We start from the raw sequence: 20,760 nt of genomic DNA on the forward strand, positions 1-20,760 counted from the left end.
GAGAATGTTTCTAATTCTACTACATCTTATACACTGAAGTAGAAGTAATTGTAGAACATGATTACCTTGTACTACATTTTTTAAATGTAACTTACTGAATTGTGGGGATTGAGCTTCATTTTCATCTTTGTCATCATTTCAAAGTCTTTTTGAGTTCTGAAAAATATTTTTATGATGAAAACAATAATGAAAGATTTTTGAGCAGTAAAATACAGTACATGATAATATTACATCCTAATAAAATGTCCATCATCAGAGATTTATAGTATTATATAAAATGACTAGATAAAATGGCAGGTCCACATACAACAGTACAAAAATCTTTTCAATCTGCTTCCGCCATTCAGGTACTTTCAAATTCAGTCCCTCTTCATGTGGTTGTACAGCTCAAAAGCATTTTCATTCTTACAATACAACCCATTTATACCCAGTGATGAAACTGTTTTGTGCTGTGTGGAGCTCAGGGTGGCAAGAGGGACAAAGATGGAAATTTATTTACAGGTGCAAAATGTATGGAGTTGGCATATGGCAAGAAGACCAGGAGAGGTGTTCCACACTTCAGCTTGGTCTTCCTGTTTGCTGTTAACTGCACTTCTTGCATTCAGTCCGGGGTGTTCTCTGATCACAGACAGAGAATCTATTCTAAGCACACAGCTTTTATTCTCTCTCAGAATTCTGGGGAAGTCTTGGTTTTTATTTAATCAAAGCACATAATAAGCAGCACTGACTAGCTTATTATTGCACAAGTCCCTCTATTCTTGAAATAAAGAGTATGGTTAAAAAAAAAACATAGTGAAAAAGGCATACCTTTTAGACAACTGCTCAGAAAGCTTCTCTAGAAATTGTCTTACTGTTTCTAGAAGGAAGGAAAAAATATTAAATTTATTCTTCCCTTCCCAAAGGATGTTAAATTTACATGAGATGGATGTTAAATTTAAAGGATGTTAAATTTAAAGGATGTTAAATTTACACTTACTATTCCAAATAAAAATTCCATTAGATTTTTTTTAACAAACTACTCCATTGACATTATTTTAAGAGCATCTAGTACTCCATTTACTTTTTTATGTGCTGAGATAACACCTTCATAATCTAAGGAGTGAGCATCAATTCTGAACTAAAACACCAGACCCTCCTCAGTGAGTACTGTTATTTACAGTGACCACTGAGTATGGCATACACCAAAATGTAACTGCAATAGAACACTTCACTGGAAGAATTATGTGCAAACTTAGCTAAAGAAACGAACAACCTTTGATCTCATATGTTACACGTTTGACTTCTCAACATGTCCTTCCATACATGCCTTACTACCTGGATTTTTGGCCATTGTTCCCTGAAGAGCCCTGTGGGCAAAGGTGTCATAGCCAACCAGCTGTGCCAGGCTGTTCCTGCTCACAAGCAGCTCCTCCAATCGAGCCAGCTGCTGAGAGTTTGAGTGCAGAAAAATCTTGTAAGCAGCTTCCCGCACCTAATGCAAGGAAAAAAAAAAAATGTCACATTGCTACAGAGTGATTTTTAACAGAAACAAGTGATGCAACTGAAGATTGGCATAACAGCTGTATTACACTGATATTGGTGGGAAAAGGCCTAAAATCTTTTAACAATACTAATTACAACTGCCTGACAATTACAGCTCTTACCCATTAAAAGTGGAATGAGGAAATGCAATGAGACAACCTAACAGATCAAGAATGCCAAAAAGGGTCCTGTTCTCTACTCCTGTCAACAGCCTGTCATCACCTCCCTCTTTCTGCCAACATCTGTGCTTTTCAGACCACTCTGTGGGCTGCTTTAACTCATTAAAACTTCTGAAAATAAACCCAAGCTGTTCTCTGCATATCAGTTAAGTTTGCTAATGGCAGAATCTGACAAGAAAAAGAGACAGGGTCAGGGGAGAGAAAAGAGAGGAAGAGAAAAGCCTTATTTCTTTTGTAGTAGAAAACTATTAGTCTGCCCATCTATCCATAAACTTTCTCCTTTTCTCATATTTTTAGTTAGGGTCTTTAGTTTGGGTCTTTTCATAACTCTGAAAAAAAAAACTACCTGAAGCCTCATAAAATTTAATAAAATGCTTTTATGTTTCACAAACCAATCACAAATAATTTTATTTCTACATATGGAATAAGCTCAAGAAATCCAGCAACAACTTATACTTGCCTTCATCTGAACTAAGCCGCTCTCTACATAGCATAAGTGAAGAAAGAACCCTGAAATGTTTCAATATGCTCCTGATCCTAGAATTGTAACTAAAAGTCTAGAGTGCCACTGCCATATTTCAATGAGTCTAAATTAATTTTAAATTTATAACTCTAAATTAATTCTTTTTCAGAAAACCAACATTAACAATAACTAAAGTAAGTTTTTTTTCAGGATAATTGAGGTTGGATGGGATTTCATGAGGCCTCTAATCCAACCTCCTGCACAAAGCAGAGACAGCTATGAGCTAAGACCAAGTCACATAAGGCTTTTTCCAGTCTAGTCCTGAAACCCTGCACATATGGGAGAGACAGGATGATCTCACTATTTCACTGCTTGGTTATCATCAGCAGGAAAAACTTCTCCAACTGGCATTTCTCAACTTTTCCTTCTGACACTTGTTCTCCTGTCATGCACCATGCTGAAGAGCCTGGCTCTATTTTCTCCATGACCTCCTTGTAGGTAGGAGAGGGTGCTGGCAGGGTCCCCCCAAACCACCCCTGCTACAGGGGGAACAAGCCCAAATCCTTCTGCCCTTCCTTACAGTGAACACACTCCAGTTACTGCCCATCTTGGTGGCCTCTGCTGAAGACACTCCTGAAGAGTGGGGCTACAATCTCACCACTCAGTGTCTAAGGGAAGCCCAGATGCTGTTGGCTTTTTGCTGCCAGGGTCACTGCTGGCTCATGCTCAACTTGCTGCTCACCAGCACTGTGGGCCTTTGCCACAGATCACACCCAGCCAGGCAGTCCCAGCCTGACCCATAACCAGGAGCTCTCCATTTCCAGGTGTATGATTTTGCTCTTGTCCTTTTTGAATTATGTAAGACTGGCACTGAACCATTATCCCAGCTTTTAGGCCACTCTGAATGTCAGCCTTCACCATCAAGTGTATTGATTGTTCCTCCCTATTTGCTCTCCCCTGCACATCTGGTAGGCAAGCCTTCTGTCACTTCCTCTATGTCACTAATAAAGGTGTTAAATAGGGAACCCAGGATAGACTCCTGCAAGAATTCTTCCATTACCAGTCTTCCTGTAGGGTGCATTTCAACCACCACTCTCTGATCCTGAAATTTGTTTTTTTACCTATCTGGTTGTTCACCAATCTAGACTGTAATCTCCTGCCTTGGACTAAAGTCATGGTGAACACTGAGACAAAAGCAAGTGAGAGCATCTCAGCCTTATCTGTCTGGTGCCTCTGTCCCCCACCTTACTCAATACCAAGCCTAGGTTTTCCTTGCTTAGGCTTTTAGTACCAATGCAACAGTAACTGCTCTCATTGCTTTTGATGTCCCTTCCAAGTCACAACTGCAGTTGAGCCTTGACCTTCCCAACACCATACCTACACATACAGGCAATGTCTCTACATTCCTCCTCTGGATCTTGTACCTTCCACTCCATGTATGATATATTCTGGAGATGAGCTTTGTTAAGAGTTGTTTGCTTGTCAAGCCTGGTTCCTCATACATCTGCTTGGCTTTCTAAGGATCAGGATACATTGAGTATCTAAATCCTCTCACACACTGGGAGGACGCTGCCATTAGAGAACTGCCTGCTTTCTTGAGCTCCTTTGCCCTTCAGAATTGCAATTCATGGGATCTCACCTCTGAATAAACTGAAGTGTGCTTGCCTAAAATCCAGTCTGTATTCTGCCCCTCTTCTTCCTACAGCCATTCAGGATCTGCACAACCATTATTTCATACCTGCTACTGTCAAGTATGCCATTGATTATTACATTCTAACAGAGTTTTTCCCTGTTAGTAATTACAGCATAATCACAAACCACAGAGATTTGACTCACTAACAAGTCAAATAACTGATATGCACTTCTGGTATAAAGGATGCCAAAGTAAAGTCAGGGAATACAAACCAGATCATCAGGACAATCAGCATGCAGACCAGCAATTTGTAGGTAATTGCCTTCGGCTGTAAAATTATACCGAATGTGCTCTGGCAACACATGTTTGTCAATCTTGTTGGGAATGTGAGTTCCTATCAGAAATTCGTTACACAAATCCAATATTCTCACATTGAGCTCGACTGCCTTTTTACGCTGTAAGAAAAATAAAGTACAAAACAGTATCTTCAGACAGAGTACAAGCAGAACTCAAAGTTTTTAAACCTTAAAGGACTCTTTCAAAAATTAAGCAGAAAGTACAACACTTAAGATTATACCTACAGAATCAATAAAGTCATAATGCAGGGCAAGTCAACAAGACCAGATGCTCATACAGCATTGAAATTTCAAAGAAAAGGCCCACATTTCTGCAGTACAAAAATATACAGTGGAGTTCAAGTAGAAATTACACAAGCTTTGCTAACTTGTAACTGATTGCTATGTAAAACATTGAATAAAAAAAGGAAGCATTTTTAAGAGAGATACCCTAAAACAGATATAGAATAAAATTCTCTTTTTCCTGTTTGTATTGTGCTGTTTTCTGGAGACTGTAAACTATTTACAGTATTTCAATCCTTCCCTTAGGAGTTTGTGATTTAGAGTTTTATCATCATCACAGTATTTCACACACTTAATCATACAAGATGTGCTTCAGTGAACTTGCTCACATTAGTACACTGTGGTCTTTATTGTCTGTGGGTTCACAGCTCAAATAAACAAAGGCTGAGGGTACAGATACAACATATCTTGTAAAATCCAAAGAATGACATAACATGATCTCTGTCCTCCCATTCCCACCCCTTCTCTTGAAAATATATCTTAGAGTTTTATTTTAAAAAGCAGGAAGTCTTTGTAGAAGAAGTAAACCTCAACTTAAAACAGGGAAGGATTACTAAAATCTTAAATGAGAAATGAAAAGAAACACTGAGCAGCAAGCAAGGAAAGTGGGATAGGCAGGGGAGGAAGAGGAAAACATGCAAAAATAAGTGAAATTGTAACTGAAAGGAAATGAAGCATCATAGAACCAATAGCCAAATCAGACAAACTCCAGAACTTAAGTTTCAGGGTTGTTCTTTGGACAATGTAATTGTAAAAATACATTCTAGAACCATTTTCTAGGTCACAAAACACCATTAAAACCATTATCTTCAGAATAACTCTTTAACATCAGTCTGGTAGAAGAGCTTTTGTATGGATCTTTTTGGAGGGCATAACTCAAATAAACAAGGAATTAACTTCATACAGTGACATGAACTCTGAACAGACAGATCATCCATACAACAAAGCATGGTGTAAGCTGCTGGGTTTGAAAAATCCATCACTAACTACTGTAAAAGTATATAAAAGCTCCAAGACAGCCCAAGGTAATCAGACCATGCCCAGATACTCAATTTTGAACAAGATTTACAACTTCTGGTTATGTGAGCTCCCCAGGAGTGCCTGAACACACACCTGAACCCTTCTAACACACTCCACTTGATTAACCTCAAGGTCATCAAGGTGCATGGAGAGCTGCTTTTCCCTCTCTGTAAATATCTTGTTCTGACAACTGAGTAGCTATTTTAAATATCTGATGCAGACACCAAAGAAAGAAAATAGAATCCCAGGACTTGCTTATAACTCCCCAGAACAGAAAGGAATGATGAGGACCAAACTACGAAGAACAACCAACTATTTAAAAACTACCTTTAGAAGTGATGTAAAATAGTCAAAATTAATCACTTCTAAGGCAACACAATTCCACATAGGACAAACTGACCCAGAAGCACAAGATTTCATGTCCCACATGTTTCATTATCTGGTCTTTTGTTCATACATTGTAGCCAGAAATTACCTTTTCTTCATCCAAATGAATGCCACTGATCTCAAAATCAAACATAAAAAGTTCTGCCACTCGCCTAAAAATACAGTAAATCCCTGTTAAAACAGCCTCATTTAATACTAAGCAGCATTTTTTAACAGATCTTGCCTTTAGTGGTTATTTATGTTTCATGTCTTTCACAGAGAGTAACACCACAGTTATATGAATGTTTTTATTATGGACAAAGATTTCCTACATTTTAGGTCCTTAATAATTCACTCAATGAGAAACAATTTGTCCTTTGTTCTTAGTTTAGTCATCTGCTTTGAAAATATCCTTCAAAATAATTCCAGTACCTTAATCTAGATGTTCAAACAATTTGTGCAAATCACCATTTTAATTTCCTTTCATACTTCATTTATTTTAACATCACAAAAATATCTTTCCAAATCTAACATCCTTGATTGTGGTGAAAGAAGGAAGAAGGAAATAACTTATTCATTAAGCTTGTCTAACCATGTCAGTGAATAAATAATTCAAAACTGTAACTGCATAAGCAGCTAATTAAACCTATTACAGCAACCATAAAGTAAGCTTTCAATAAATATACTGCTAATCTAATTTTGAAAAATATAAATGAATTTCTATAAAGTGAAATCAAGTTATATAGTCTGTTCCTAATTTTATTCCTAAGCACATTGATATGTACACCACTGTATAGTATATAATTTTAATCAAAATAATGTTATTGAAGAAAATCTTAAGTTTTCTTTTATTTTGTTCTTGCAAGATCTCAGGTTATTCAGCATAAATATATCTTGTGCTCTACAGTCACATTCTCCAAGATTACACAACTACAAACTTCCTAACTCTTGTGCAGGTAGTTTGGTAGAGACTAATAAATGAATAATGGAAATGTGGTTTGTTTTCCAAAAGTTGCATTTATTAATTTAAGAAAACACAAAATATAAATACAATAAGGAACAACACATGGCATCTAAGAAACTAAATCTGCAAGGTTCTATTTATAATCTATGAAGATCTATAAGCATTAATAAGTACCTGGTTTCTGGATCTAAGGAACTCAATACAGTTTCATCAGCTAGCAGACGTCTCAGACTCTGACACAGTTCAACATCCGTATTTAATCTGAAAAGATACAGGGTAAAAGAATCATGCACTAACAACAGACTAATATTTCAGTTTCTTGGTATTACTTATTCAAAGGCAGTATTTAGTGAAACAACATTAAAAGCCAAGGACTGTATTTTCAAAGTGATTTCTGGTTCACAATAACAGCTAAAAAGTAGAAAATTTCTACACAGAGCATGTGTGGACAAACCAGCATGGAAACAGGCATTGTGCATCTGACAGAAAAATACTTTTGGATGGTACTCTGTGGCAATATGAGCAAGTCTAACACAGCCTATGTTTTTATGAACAAAGATAATCATGGTGAGAGCATAAAGGTGGGAGAATGTTTTCTAATCCTTACTTTGAAAGGACTCCATTAAAGGAAAACCTGTGCTCAAGTTTGCCATCAGATAAATGTGCTGCTGACTGCCACTGGGCTACTAAGAGCTTACTATCCCCAGAACACTTCCACACACCAAGCACTGTCCCCATGCAGGTAACACTGTGCCCATCAGATTTGCTGGCATGTTATCCTACACTCCCAGGTGGGATACAGCGGGCAATGAAACACATGTACACAACAGTTGATGAGCCTGAGTAATTTCTTCTTTCTACAAATTTTCTATCTGAAGTGGTATTCAGATATTAAAGTCATATTGTTATATATCGTATACTTAATCAAAGTCCTGAGAAATCCACTTTCAAGCATTTTGTCCATAAACTTTACAACCACTAGAGAATTGTCGCAAGCCCTAGAAAAATGCCACTTCAGCCTATGATGGGCTTCAGGGACATGGAGTCATAAACTGCAACTAAAATAGAAAAGCCTTTCATGAGATACTGTAACAAAACTAAATCCTTAAATATCTGTAACAGAAGACTGACACTTTGTTCCCATGCACAAATATTTTTTGTTGATTGCTGTTTTCATAATGATCATACAGTAATTTTTAAAGCTTCATATGGAAACAGAAAACAAAAAAGAGAAAACAAGAAGAAAACATACTTCTCTACCACAGTACCAATGTTCCTGCAAGCTTCTTCAGCAGCCTCTCTGAACGCAAAGTCAGGATGGGCAACTTTTACAAAATCAGCCTGACACAGTAGAAGAAGAAAACAGTGAGGCAAAAAGACAAATAAAACAACCTCCCAGTTTATAAATAAACTGCATTCAAGCAGTTCCATTTATATTAACATTTATTTTTAGTTCTATGCAATCATTTTGTAGAATTTGCCTTTTTTTGGCTAAAATATAAAGTTGACTAGAAAACTTTGCTGACAATTATTAAACCACACAGTGCCTTGTATCCTTCCAATAAACATCATTAATTCACACCCTTCTTAAAACATTTTAAGCAGTGTGTATCTTAGAGTCCTCATTATACAGACCTACTCCAACATATTTAAATGTTTTCAAAAAAGATTTTTAAAACTAAATTTTCTAGTTAAGATGAAAGCCCACCACTAAATGTGCACATTTCCTAATAGGAAGAAATATTGATTTTTTATAAATCTCCAAATCCTTTGGGGGTTCACAAGGCTAGAAGGATGCTAAAAGGGGCTGGGGAGCTAGGGGCTTCCATGACTGCTGACACCAAGTCAGGGCAGTTTTAGCACTGAAACGATAGACTTAAAATATTGGGAACATATTTAAAGTCTAGGACTATATTGAAGATATTAAGCATGATTTTACAGAAAATACATGCAACAAGCTGATAGTGTAAAACATTGCCTTTTGATTGAAAAGGCAGCCTTAGAACTTAACACCTTTATTTCTTAGAATTCGTTTTTAAAATCCTGTATAATACTGACAGAAAAGGTGCTGAATGACAGGTATCAAAATTTCTAACAACAGACAACAATGACCAAATAACTTCCAGACAGTTCTGCAAGCTGTGTAGCTGTGAACATAAAAAGCCTGAATATAATACAAAGGAGATAATTTTAGCTCCTTTATATAAGTTTGCTTATAATTTTATAAGCAAACTTATAAAAAAACTATGGCCATTAAATTCTGACATTAAAGTTTTACTTAGGTATTGACTGATTAATCAGAATTAGGCATAGTCTATACAAAACATAAGAACTAATGACTTGACAGAGCTTCTAAGTACGTTCAGAAGGAAAAAGTGCCTGGCACAAAAGATGTCTTAAATCTATAAAAGAATAAGAAACAAGATTGGAGAATTGAGACATTCAAACGTGAAAACCCAAGTGACCTCAAAAAACTCAGTGATCTATTCACTAAGAACTGATTTCAGTATGAACGTTGGTTCTGCTTCCTCCAACCAAAGAATGATGCTTTGATAAAAGATATACTTTGGGCAAACTTCTAGAGAGCAATATGAAATGCTCTAATAAAGTTTTGTGATGCAGAATATCAGACCAAGTACTCTAAATCTGTAGATGACAAAAAATGCAATCTAAGAAATTGCTGCCTTTTTCTTGTGTTAATAAGATACTGCTGCCTTTACTCTGGAAGTTTTTTATGGACCTTCACCTAAAAATGATCATAACTTAAAACATGTGCACTGCCACTCCAACTTTAATTCTGAAATCAAAACCCTCTTTTCTACAATATAAGTAACGCTGGAGAGTTTATGTGTTAATATTGCAGCTGAAGCACAAGTACAATTTCACTGTTGTTTTTCTGGTTGTGGCTTCTATACTTTTTCGCATCTGTCTTCAAAATAGCTGGACAGTTTGACAGGATTTGTACTTCGCTGTCATTTAGTAAAAGCTTTTGTAATTCACTTTCAATCAATTTAATTTTCCGTCTTAACACAAAACTTCATGGAGCTGGTCTGCTATCTGCACTATTACTGCAGTGTAGAAAATCATAAAATGGAACATAGTGTAAGCTCAGCCAGTTTAAAAGAATTTATGTAAAAATAAAAAAAAATAACATACCAAGTCTGCTACTCTGCACAGGCTATCTGAAAGCTGATCAAAGATCATTACAGTCTCTGGCCCAGGTGGTGTTGAGCATGCCTTCTGAACAAGCTGCTCTGATTCTTGCAATGCTTTGTCCTGTGCTTCTTGAAATCCTTCTGGACAGCTCAGCTCCGGAACACCAAACAGACCCTGCAGTGCAAAACACAGGGAAAACACATCACTACTGCCCTCTTTGACTTCTGCACCTTTCCTTTGTTTCAAGACTGAATTATCACTACAGAATTTTACCCAAATGACCCCAGTTAGCACACTGTAACACTTCACTGGACAGCAGCACCAGATATCAAGAGATTGCAGGCAACAGGACAGCTGTCTCAGGCTCACTAAATGAGCCCCCAGTACTGGAAGCAGACCACAAAGGAATAATCAACAACAAGTGAAAATGTTTGTGGAATGAACTGTTTTATTACCGAAGTTCCCATCAAGCCTGGCCCTGTCCCACGGGGCAAGGTAAACACTTACTTGTGCAGGGTAAATGCAGATGGCACTTAGTTCTGCATTTATGGAAGAGACTTAGGTTCTACCACTAATCAAACAAAACTACTAATGCTTTGTGGAGAAGTTCCGCAGTGTAGACCTACAACAAGAAAAAGATTTCAAAGGATCACAGAATCCCCGAGTTGGAAGTGATGGCTAAAGACTTTTGAGTTTTATGTATTCTTCATGTATTTGTAGCTTTGTAGACTGTTAATACATAGCTATAACTTCTAGTAATTTCCCAGCTCTCTTTCTCACAGCTAACAAACTCCTATTGATCCATTCTGGAAATTCTGTTTAGTCTTGCCTGTTAGTTTAGCAAGGTCACTTTATTTTGCACCACATATCATAGACATAATAAAATGCAGAGTTAGAAGACTGGGGGAGGCTTGGGGGGAGCTCCAATGAGGCTGAACCCAGGGGGTAAATTATCTAACCCAGCTGCTCTTCTAATTGGACAATATTTGATAGGTATACTAATCAACTGATCTTATAAAAATGTAGAAATACAGTATCATGTGTACATATCACCATGTTGTGCACTTTGAAGGCTTTCAGTCAAAGATTTGTTTTTGTATTATCATTTTAACACTGTTTGAAAAAGCTTTGTGTTTCATTCCTCATGAAGAAAGGACCCACAAGGATCACTGAATTCAAATTCCCAGCCCTGCACAGCACCCTCCCCAAGAGTCACACCATGTGCCTGAGAGCACTGTCCAAATACTTCTTGAACTCTGTTAGGCTTAGTGCTGTGACCACTTCCCTGGGGAGCCTGTGCCAGTGCCCAACCACACCCTGAGTGAAAAATCTTATCCTAGTAATTCCTTAATTTCATCTAAATTAAAGCAATATCTCCTCAAGCAATACATCCCTTTGCAACTGCCCAACTACAACATGAGCATCTCCTCACTTCCTGACCACAGCATCAAACAGTGAAAGGTATGTGATTTCACAGGAAATCCATCCCTTCCAAATTCAACCTCAGTATCTAAGAACCACAATCTGGATTTTCAAATCTGCAGTACAATCAGTTATAATCCACATTCTGAAAACTCTTTCTATTATAGCAGTCAGCTGCAGGTTTGCAGCTTGCAAAGATTTAACCAAATAAATCAAAAAGCTACAAATTGACAGCTTTCTGTACAAGTATATATTCTGAAGCAAAAGCAACCCTTGAAGTACGCATCCAGAACATGTTGGGTTGCTTTTTCATATTTTCTTTCTCTCACTGTTGCTAGAAGCACCTTCTTTATTTGCTAATGAAAGAAAACTTTTCCTCATACTTCCCATGTTTTAATGTATTATTCGGGAACAGAAACTGGCCTGAAGTGAACATTGAAAGGTATTTTTATATTTTTACATATGTGCACAAAACATAAATATCCTTGTGTCACAGCACTCTTGAATAATGTTTGCTGTGTAAGACACGCAAGACTGCCCTTTCACTCGGATCCTCAGCCAGAGGATGCAGTGTCCTGCAATATCCCTGGGAGCTCCATGCCTTCCTGACATCATCACCCACCCCCCCAAGCAAGCTCATCCAGCACATGTAGTGCGCTGTGACCAGGATATATCTTCTCTTGGAGATAAATTAACTGTAGAACTCCTATTACATATGATATCAAGTTTGACATAAAAAAATAAAAATTACAAAAAAATGAAGCCTGGTGTAGCTCTCTCTGTTCTTTAATGTTATTGGCTGCATGGCTGAAACATTTTTGTCTTCACTTGGTCTCAGCATTTACATCCTACTTGGCACAGCCTCTTGGTGAGCCTGAAATATGCACCTCTATTCGAAAAGAATCGTGGGCCAAGTGAATCACCTGGAACACATTCCCTAGACCAGCCAAATGGACAATATTTAACTGATTATTTCCCGAAGCAAGACTTCCACCAGTGTGCCTGCAGAGGCATGACAACCTGAAGCAAGGTTTCCAAGGCAAGCGCCAGATTATAAACAGAGGTCAGATTTGTCCTTTCTAAAACCCAAAGTTCACCAGCTCCACCAGGCTGGGCACCATGGCAGGAATAGCTGAGTCAGCAGGCAAATACCTGGATTTTACAGCTGCACCTCTTCTGTATGCACTGTGCTACCTTACCCTCTCCGGGTAAGAAGACACATGAACAAACGTTCCTGACGCTAAAAAGATACGCATCAGAAAACTCAGCTGTCACCAAATCAGCAAAGAAATCCTTTTCTCGCCACAGGCAAGACATCAAGACTAAGCCCAGGCAAGAGGATGTGGGCAGCGTGGCTGCTCCCGAGGCACTGTCCGAGCGCAGGGGCACGGCACTGACACGGGAAGGACGGCACAGCCAGGGGAGGGCTGGCAGCCAGGGGGAACGGAAGGGGCAATCTCACTTTATGGACATGGGCACCACTGAAAAAGCGTTCCCACGCACAAGGCCGTCACTGTCAAACGCTTCTGTGTCCAAAACCAAGAACGTTTGGATTTCCTAGAAGCAATATAAACGCTTATAAAAATATATTACACACAAGAGAAAAACTACCCCCAAAAATTCCCTTAAAACAGTTGAGACAAGCAGAGGAAAGCACGAGGCTGCCAGGGCTCCTGCCGCAGGAGGCCCGGCCCTCCCCTCCCGCCGCTCACCGTGTCCCTGCCCGCCGCACCGCCGCGCAGCGGCTGCTGCTGCTGCTGCTTCACATCGAAGGCAGTGCCCACGGGGCACCAGCTGGTGCTGACGGCCCGGCCGCCCTGCCCCGCCGCCCGGCCCCGCAGCGCCCGGCCCAGCGCCGCGGGCAGCGCCCGCCGGCAGCCGCCCAGCATGGCGGAGCGGAGCGGAGCACAGCGCCGGGAGCGGAGCGGGCCCGGCACGGCCGCGGCCTCCGCGCGTCCGCGCCGAGGGGAGGAGCGGCAGCAGGAGGCGGAGCGAGGCGGAGCTCCGGGTGCCCACGGCCCTCATCCCGCCGGGCGCCTCCGCCCCGAGTTCTGAGCGCTCCCTGAGCCTGTCCCGCTTCCCGCCGGGCGCCTCTGCCCCGGGCTCTGAGCGTTCCCTGAGCCTGCCCCGCTTCCCGGGTCACCAGCGCACGACCCGGCCGCACCGGGGCCTCTGCCGGCTGATACCTGTCCTACACGTTCTCCAGTAATACCTAAGGCCCTTTTAAAATGGTTTTTCGGTCTACATGTTTCTGTGATACAAACTTGCGGCGTGTGGCTTACGGGAGGAAGCTTCCTCTTGCTGAAAATTTCACAAAGCCGTTTCCTCCGCCTGAGTGTCCTTGTATCTCCCTCGCTGTCATTTGAGAAGTGCAGCTGTTCCTCCTGAATTAACCCACCGTGCCCTTTCCGTTTGGGCTCCGTGATCCACACTCGGGTTCAACTACTGTGGGAACGTGCCCACATTCCCCTGGTACCCCGAGGTGATGATGGGATTCCAGGCCTTAAGCTCTTACACTGCATTTCTCCTGAATTTCATGATGCTGACCCATCTCCATTGGCATCTCCACTTTATTCTCTTCTAAGAGAAGTGAATAAGACTTCCCTTTTTTTTTTTTTTTTTTATTTTAGAAGAAAAGGAGTGGGGGGAGGGGGAAGAAGAAGAAAAAGAAAATTTGGGGGGAAAAATGACAGAATTTTTATGCATATTTTATTTCCTGGTTCATGGCATAGGAAATAACTCTTGACCAGTTCTCTGGCATGGCTGCTTCAGTATTGATTAAATGTTATCTTTAATCTGGGAGAATTTGTTTTGCACCAACTAATTCTGAAGTACAGCAGATTTATGCTCTATTTTTGCACTGGCCTTCAATATCTGACCACATCAGAGAATCCACATGGCCCTTCCTCCTATCACTCCATTTTGTTCAATTTCAGACCTGTGACTGCACAGAGAGAAAATAACCATATTTAAAAGCTGTACATGAAACAATGAAACTTGCTTGTACCATTCAGCAAGCAGCTTCTGCAGAGCTATCAAACTACACTAATTTCAAGTTTAAAAATTATTTTAATGTTGTTGGATGGAAACTAACCAAGTTTGAAGTCCATCTATACATGCCACATTGGAAGATATAAACTGGCTTGGAAGTAACTGCTGCTTCTTGTTTATACAAGATATCCCACACAACATAATTCCGGAAGTTTTGTCTTTTATTTTATCCCACTTTGCTTTAAAATTTGTTCTTCAGAACTGGGGTACACACCCCTGTGAATGCCTTCAGTAAGTCACCAAACCACTAATGTTAAGCCTAGCACTGTGGACTCTGAAGTCTTGTCCTCACTTTTGCAGAAGCTGTTCCTGAAACCAAGCGTTTTCTGTTGAATCCAGCAGAAATTTTCCAGCAGATAACTGCTTTCTCAGGGAGGGCTGGAGGGCTCAGGCACGCAGCATTTGGGGATAACACAGAGCTATGGGGTGTGCAGCAGCAGTGGCTCCAGTGGGTCAGCGGTGCTGAACAGGAGGAACCCAGAGAAGGTGGTATCATCATCACCATCTGCATAGAGCCCATTGAAAGCCTCTCCTTGGTGGGCCTGCAGCCACACCTCGTCTCCTGCCTGCAGCTCGAGGATGGCGGCTCCCGAGGCCTGGTCCTCCCCGCTCTGGTACCTGTCCACCGTGTGCAGCATCTTGATGCCGTTCTTCACGAGAGCTACTCGCACGTTCCTCGAGTAGACGGTGATGTGGTAGGTGAAATAGTAAACGCCGGGGTGTTTGCAGGTGAACTTGCCAGTGGCCGAGCTGAAGTCATTCAGACTGTTATATAGCACCTTGTCAAACTTGATCGGGCGATTCGGAGGGGGAAACTTGGTGTTGGCTGTAAGGCCGACACTGAAAGCACTCCTTGGCAGGACTCCCGGGGCTCCTACCTCCCCCTTGTCTCCTCGGTCTCCTTTCAAGCCTCTTTCCCCCTGAACTCCTGGGTTACCCTGTGGCCCTATACCTCCAGTATTGCCTTTAGGACCTGGATTACCAATCGGGCCAATCGGCCCTGGGAAACCAACTCTTCCAGGATGGCCAATTTCACCCTTTGTCCCTTTTGGACCTATGGGTCCAATGTCTCCTTTTAACCCCTTTTGTCCTTGCAGTCCCAGCTCTCCCTTCTGACCTTTGTAACCCACTGATCCTATAAATCCTTTTGGTCCCAGTTTCCCAGGTGGTCCTCTTTCTCCTTTATCTCCTTTGTTCCCCTTCTCTTCAACAGTCCCATTGGTTCCTAAAGGGAAAAAAAAAACGAAACCAAAACCAAATAATAATTAAAACAAAACAAAACAACTCCACAACATTCTTGTGATCTTCCATTGGAAGGCACAAATTGAGGTTCATCATTAAGGAGACACATGGGCAGGTGTGCATACTCCACTGTGCTCACTGTACACACAGTTTTTCTCATACATTTAAGTACAGGATAAGCATAATGTCTGAAGAGCCTGCTGTTTTGTTAGAAAACAGGTGCTCTGGCTGGCAGCAGCAAGAATAAACTCAAAGAAAGGAAGGTTATCTATGGGCTGATGATAACACTGACAGCTCACATCATCTCATACAAAAGCAACATCTGTCCACACTTTTTTACATCCTTTGGTCTACAGAATGGATGAGAGGGTTCACAATTTAATTAGAGGAAGAGGAAGAGGTTTTTTTTACAACACCCTGAACATGACTTGAATTGTCACATGTTTCTATAATTTCTACATATAATTTCTACTTCTCCTGGGTCACACAGGTTGCTACTGCAGCACAACTAAAGGTGTTTTGTCCTGGTTACTTGCCACCCTATGCTTTATTTGTCCTTCATCCATCACTGATTAGAAGATCAAAGCCTTCAAAACTGCTCTGATTGCTGCACAAGGTTTTGAAAGTGAAGATCTCATGATGTGAAAGGCACTTTAGCAGTTGATAGACAAAAGACACCATAAAGAACTATGCTCAATCCATCAAGAAAAGAAGCTGGTCAATTCTGCTCAACAGCCTTTGGTTTCTCTTTTTGGGGATAATGCTGTTTGTACAGTTTGTTGTTCTCAATTTAGAAATGAGAGAATCTAAATTAGATGAGATTGTATGATGAGTTCACAAACACAAGGACAGCAGTTCATAGACAAATATTAAATTGAAGCACTTCTCTGACCTCGTTCACCTTTCTCTCCATTGACACCATCTTTTCCTGGACTTCCAGGAATTCCTGATTCACCTAGTACAGAAATAAAAACACAGATATTCATTAAACAAATTACCAGAAAGTTTGGGAAGAGTCCTTCTTTAATCTTTCCTCCTCAATCCTGGCCAAACAGTAATGTAAAGCATATCTTACTCCTGACTTTTAGTATCTGCCACTGCTGGTAGTTTTATCTTACAGAGAGATTGACAAAGAGCAGAGAAACTCTGCTTGAGGATGGTGCTTTTGGGGTGCAGATGAAATCCTTGGCATAATGAGATGAGTTATTGAGACATGTCCTGTTGTTATAATTTGGCAAGGATCATGAGTGTAAAAACTTCTCTTCTTGCATCCATCCATGGAAATTTAGCAAGAAGCATTGCTGGGGCAGGAAGCCTTGCAGTTAGACAAGAATGTGGTTTTGTGGTGGGCCTGGCAGTGCTGGTTTAATGGTTGGACTAGATTATCTTAGAGGCCTTTTCCAGCTGTAATGATTCTGTGATTCTAAGAATGGTGAACTCCCACCTCAAGAAGAGACGTGCAGGAGTTTAACTGATGGCAATGGATCATTACAGCGGAATAATATTGCCTATAAAGCTGAGGAAGGCATTCACACTCGTGATCCCTGTACCTAGCATGACATGGACTTTCCACTGCTCTACAGAGAGCAATTATAGAAGTGATTTTTGTAGTACCAATGCCCAAGAGGTCCATGATCAAATAACTGAATACATCCTGAGTGCAGCAACAGAAGAAAAACAGAGTTGGCAGTTTGGTTGTAATCATATTCCAAGAGTAGCTTTCCAGTCATGTGGACCAGAGAACAGTTCTTTAGAAGTTTCCTGCACATTGGGTGCATCCCAGCATCTGCTGAAACTTCACTGACTTGGTAAGGACCAAAATTAATTCTCATGTATTAAACCACAAAGATGTATCTATATAGAGTGTAAAAATGGTGCATTCACCGCACTTTGTTCAAACAAAGAACAGTCAGTACAGTCATCATAACAGATGAATTTAGGAAAAATGTTGGAGAGTTTATCAGAATCTAATGGTATCATGATAACTCACTGGAGTGCAGGAAGGGCCTTTACAAAATAAATGAAAATATGAAAGCTTTAGGTTTTCTGGTTTTCCAACCTTTCTGGAACCCTGCATACAGAAAAAGAGGGCAGTTAAATGTATGTGCCTATTAAGATGCTAATGGAAATCTTCATTGCTTTCTATATTTTAAAAGGTGATGAAGTGTTATATGTCCACATGCCTGCAGATTTATCACCTTGTGCAACCCTGGCCTTGATATTCCAACATGGACACAAGGGCCATCATTAACCTAAGGCTTAAGGTATTAAGGGGGTGATTAGCTTTATGATGCTGAGATTATCGCTGGCTTTGATATCTCACACAAATCTCTATTATAGCCTGCTATAATAGAGCTATAGCCTGCTAACATTGTTGTTCAATAGTCTCCATTTCTGAACTTACTCTAGTGACTTTCGAGTTACAGCAAGTAGGCACACTCAGAATCAAGTCCTACTAATGTATAATTTAGATAAGAAAGAGAAGTCTTCTTACCACTGCGTACTTCCTACTACACCAAACAAGGTATCAGTTGTTGCTTTTTTGTTTAGTGGGCTTGAAGCTCTTTGCAGAAATATAATTTCTATCTTAGAGGAGTAGGAGTAGGTCTGCAGACTTTAAAATTTTCAAATACACTTGAAAATACTCCCATGATAGAAAGTAAAGCCTTTTTTACTTTAGTTTTTATCCAATGAGCCTGACATCTCCATAGTATTTGCTGTCTTGCTTTCATTATGCCCTTTTTTATATTTCCTTCTTCAAACAGGTAAATGACAAATGTCTGAAATGTTTTCATTTCAGCTAGGCAGAATAATCCCATTCATGGAGAGTTACTACAGACAAATTTGGGAGTGAATGGCCTTGCATTTGATATATTAAATCGTTCATTCTGAACACAGTACCTGTATCTCCCTTGTCTCCTTTTGCCCCGTCACGTCCATCCCGACCAGGTATGCCATTGTGCCCAGGATTGCCAGGGATGCCAGGATACCCTTGGGTGCAGACGTCCTGGCTCTGGGTTTCTGCTGTGCTGACCACAATAGCCAGCAGTACAATCCAGCTTTTCATTCTTTAGATAGGTTATATGACTTTGGCTGAAATGTTTAAGAAGAAAAAGTACATCTGCCTATGCCTACCTTAGAAAGGAATGCAGGGTGGTGCAGGGAGGAAAATAAGGAAATGGGGTTTCACCATGTCTCTTCTTTTGTTTTATTTATTTCTATAGCATTTATTACAGTCCTGGAGACTACTGAGTGCTATTTTAAATAATTATTTAACGGACATATCAGTCCTGGCATCATTCTACATTTAAAATATTAGCTTTACACAATTGTCCATCCACAGTTCTCCCTGCACCTACTTGTGACTGCGTGGTTGTACCTTTCATCTTCCAAGATATAGTCTCATGGAAGTGAGCTAAGGCAATTCAACCCCTCATTCAGCAAAAGCAATCACTTTTAAAATTTTAAATTTTTAAAAATTATTATTATTCACTCAAATTAGTCCCCTACTAGGTTAATAAGTGAATGACCTCAGATGGTTTAGAGCTGGAGCAGAGTGAGATGAGGGCAAAGGTGTGAGAGATCAAGAGAGTTTTTTGGCAAAAACAAGTCTTTAGCTGGGTGCTCCCAATTCATGTAACTTTGCTACTAAAATTCCATCTTATATTATCTTTTCACTAGAGAGTCCCTCCTATATAATGTTTTTTAATATAGGCCCACTGTAATACATTAAGGCTTAATCCTGGACACAGCTGGTTTAATTGAGTGCAAGAGCAATTGCTTGGAAGAGATTAGACTGAGGAATAAAAAGCAAATAGCAACAAAATTAATGTCTATTTTATTTGGAATTAATATCTAGAAACATGTAATGCACAGAAGCTATATAGGTTAAGTACTTAAACAGGTAAAAGTGATTGTTAGTATGAGTAAATGTTACACAACTGGCTTTGGAATTAGTTCTTTTATTAATGAGGAGTAAGATCAGTATTTCTTTTGCAATATTAACTAGCATTAACTAAAAAATTATGTCTTCTCTTTAATCCCTTCACCACAATTTCTCACTCTCATGAAAAAAATGCACACAAGTACCAATCTAGAGAGACATCAGTATGTCCACAATAAGAATAATTACACCCTTAATCTAATTTATAGAGTAAGTCTTTAGCTTTGGGACATGCTCCTTATTCTTTTTATTCTGTGTTTAGAAAAGTTCCCCATTTTGGAATCATTATTAGAAATGATTTATGGTGTCTTTGCCAATGGATTTACTCGGACATGTTTGATCACCAACCAGAAAAATCTCACTTTGTCTGCTGCTGCTGGTTGGCACTGAAGAAAAGTGAAAACAGATAAAACATATGCCCCTTCTGAGGTATATAAATATTTGCTGCCTTAGTCAAAGGACATTGTAAGAGTTCAAAAGGAATAAGGGCTCTGTATGACACTGTTAGGTTATGATGGAGAAGTCTGACAGTCCTTGTCCACAGAGAACCCCATTCCCAGTTGTGTAGGGAAGTATTTCCTGCCTAAAGAATAGACAGTGTGGTTGGTCCCCATACATCCTCTCTACAACCTGACATCATCATCATCTATATAGGACCTTTGTTCTTACCTTGTTCACTTGGTATTTGCAGTGTTCTTGGGCATCTTTAAACTGAGTGTGGAAACTTCATGTAAAGGAAAGCACACTCCGATGTGCGCCTTGAGGACAAGCACTTGTTTGGTCACTAAATTCTCAAAGGTCAGTGATTTAATTTTGAGAGCTGTTCAATAATTAAAACAGAGGTTTAAAGTGGAATCTTTCTATTTATTCCAATATTAAGCTGAAGTGCTCTGTACTTTGGCTTTTACCACTGTTACATAAAAGGAAGTTGTTAAAATGGATTAATAAGGCTTTGATTTCCTGTTCCTTTGTACAAATATATCACACAAATGTTAGCCTCTGACAGGATTATTTGTGGGATGGAAGGCATGTCTCACACCATTATTGTGCTGCTAAAATATGTAATGAAGGTAATTTTTGAATCAGGTAATTTACAATGGATTTAGGGACATAGACTATAGAAATTAAACCAAAATATTCTAAGAATGTGGCATTACAATTA

At 39.8% G+C, this 20,760-nt stretch overlaps 2 protein-coding genes across 3 annotated transcripts in view; both read right to left on the reverse strand.

The window, feature by feature from the left end:
• The window catches only part of MIPEP (mitochondrial intermediate peptidase), a 64,267-nt gene extending 50,967 nt beyond the window's left edge, over positions 1-13,300 (reverse strand). The window contains exons 1-9 of the mRNA XM_058825475.1: positions 13,075-13,300; positions 9,941-10,114; positions 8,037-8,125; positions 6,959-7,045; positions 5,930-5,993; positions 4,069-4,251; positions 1,315-1,471; positions 808-856; positions 96-156 (exon numbers count right to left, since the gene is read on the reverse strand). Coding sequence (XP_058681458.1) covers positions 96-156; positions 808-856; positions 1,315-1,471; positions 4,069-4,251; positions 5,930-5,993; positions 6,959-7,045; positions 8,037-8,125; positions 9,941-10,114; positions 13,075-13,251 — 1,041 coding nt within the window. The 5' untranslated portion in view covers positions 13,252-13,300. The remainder of the gene's footprint in view (positions 1-95; positions 157-807; positions 857-1,314; positions 1,472-4,068; positions 4,252-5,929; positions 5,994-6,958; positions 7,046-8,036; positions 8,126-9,940; positions 10,115-13,074) is intronic.
• Positions 13,301-14,030: 730 nt separating this feature from the next.
• LOC131554524 (complement C1q and tumor necrosis factor-related protein 9A-like) lies at positions 14,031-20,363 on the reverse strand. 2 transcript variants are annotated; one of them, XM_058799988.1, is made up of 4 exons: positions 20,268-20,363; positions 18,557-18,748; positions 16,548-16,610; positions 14,031-15,638 (listed from the first exon to the last, which is right to left on the reverse strand). In XM_058799988.1, the coding sequence occupies exons 2-4, from the start codon at positions 18,720-18,722 to the stop codon at positions 14,833-14,835; spliced, it is 1,035 nt and encodes a 344-aa protein (XP_058655971.1). In that variant the 5' UTR covers positions 18,723-18,748; positions 20,268-20,363; the 3' UTR covers positions 14,031-14,832. The 2 variants fall into 2 exon arrangements, with proteins under 2 accessions (XP_058655971.1, XP_058655972.1); XM_058799989.1 differs by lacking the exon at positions 16,548-16,610.
• Positions 20,364-20,760: the final 397 nt, after the last annotated feature.

This window comes from Ammospiza caudacuta, chromosome 2, assembly GCF_027887145.1.
Source record: "Ammospiza caudacuta isolate bAmmCau1 chromosome 2, bAmmCau1.pri, whole genome shotgun sequence".
Lineage (NCBI taxonomy): Eukaryota > Metazoa > Chordata > Aves > Passeriformes > Passerellidae > Ammospiza > Ammospiza caudacuta.

Bases quoted from the DNA above. Each gene is read 5' to 3' on its own strand.
- LOC131554524 (XM_058799988.1), bottom strand. From the start codon at position 18,722: ATGAAAAGCTGGATTGTACTGCTGGCTATTGTGGTCAGCACAGCAGAA. The intron at 16,611-18,556 runs GTACTGTGTTCA...TTTCTGTACTAG, and splicing joins AGGAGACAAGGGAGATACAG to GTGAATCAGGAATTCCTGGA. The intron at 15,639-16,547 runs GTCAGAGAAGTG...TTTTCCCTTTAG, and splicing joins TGGAGAGAAAGGTGAACGAG to GAACCAATGGGACTGTTGAA.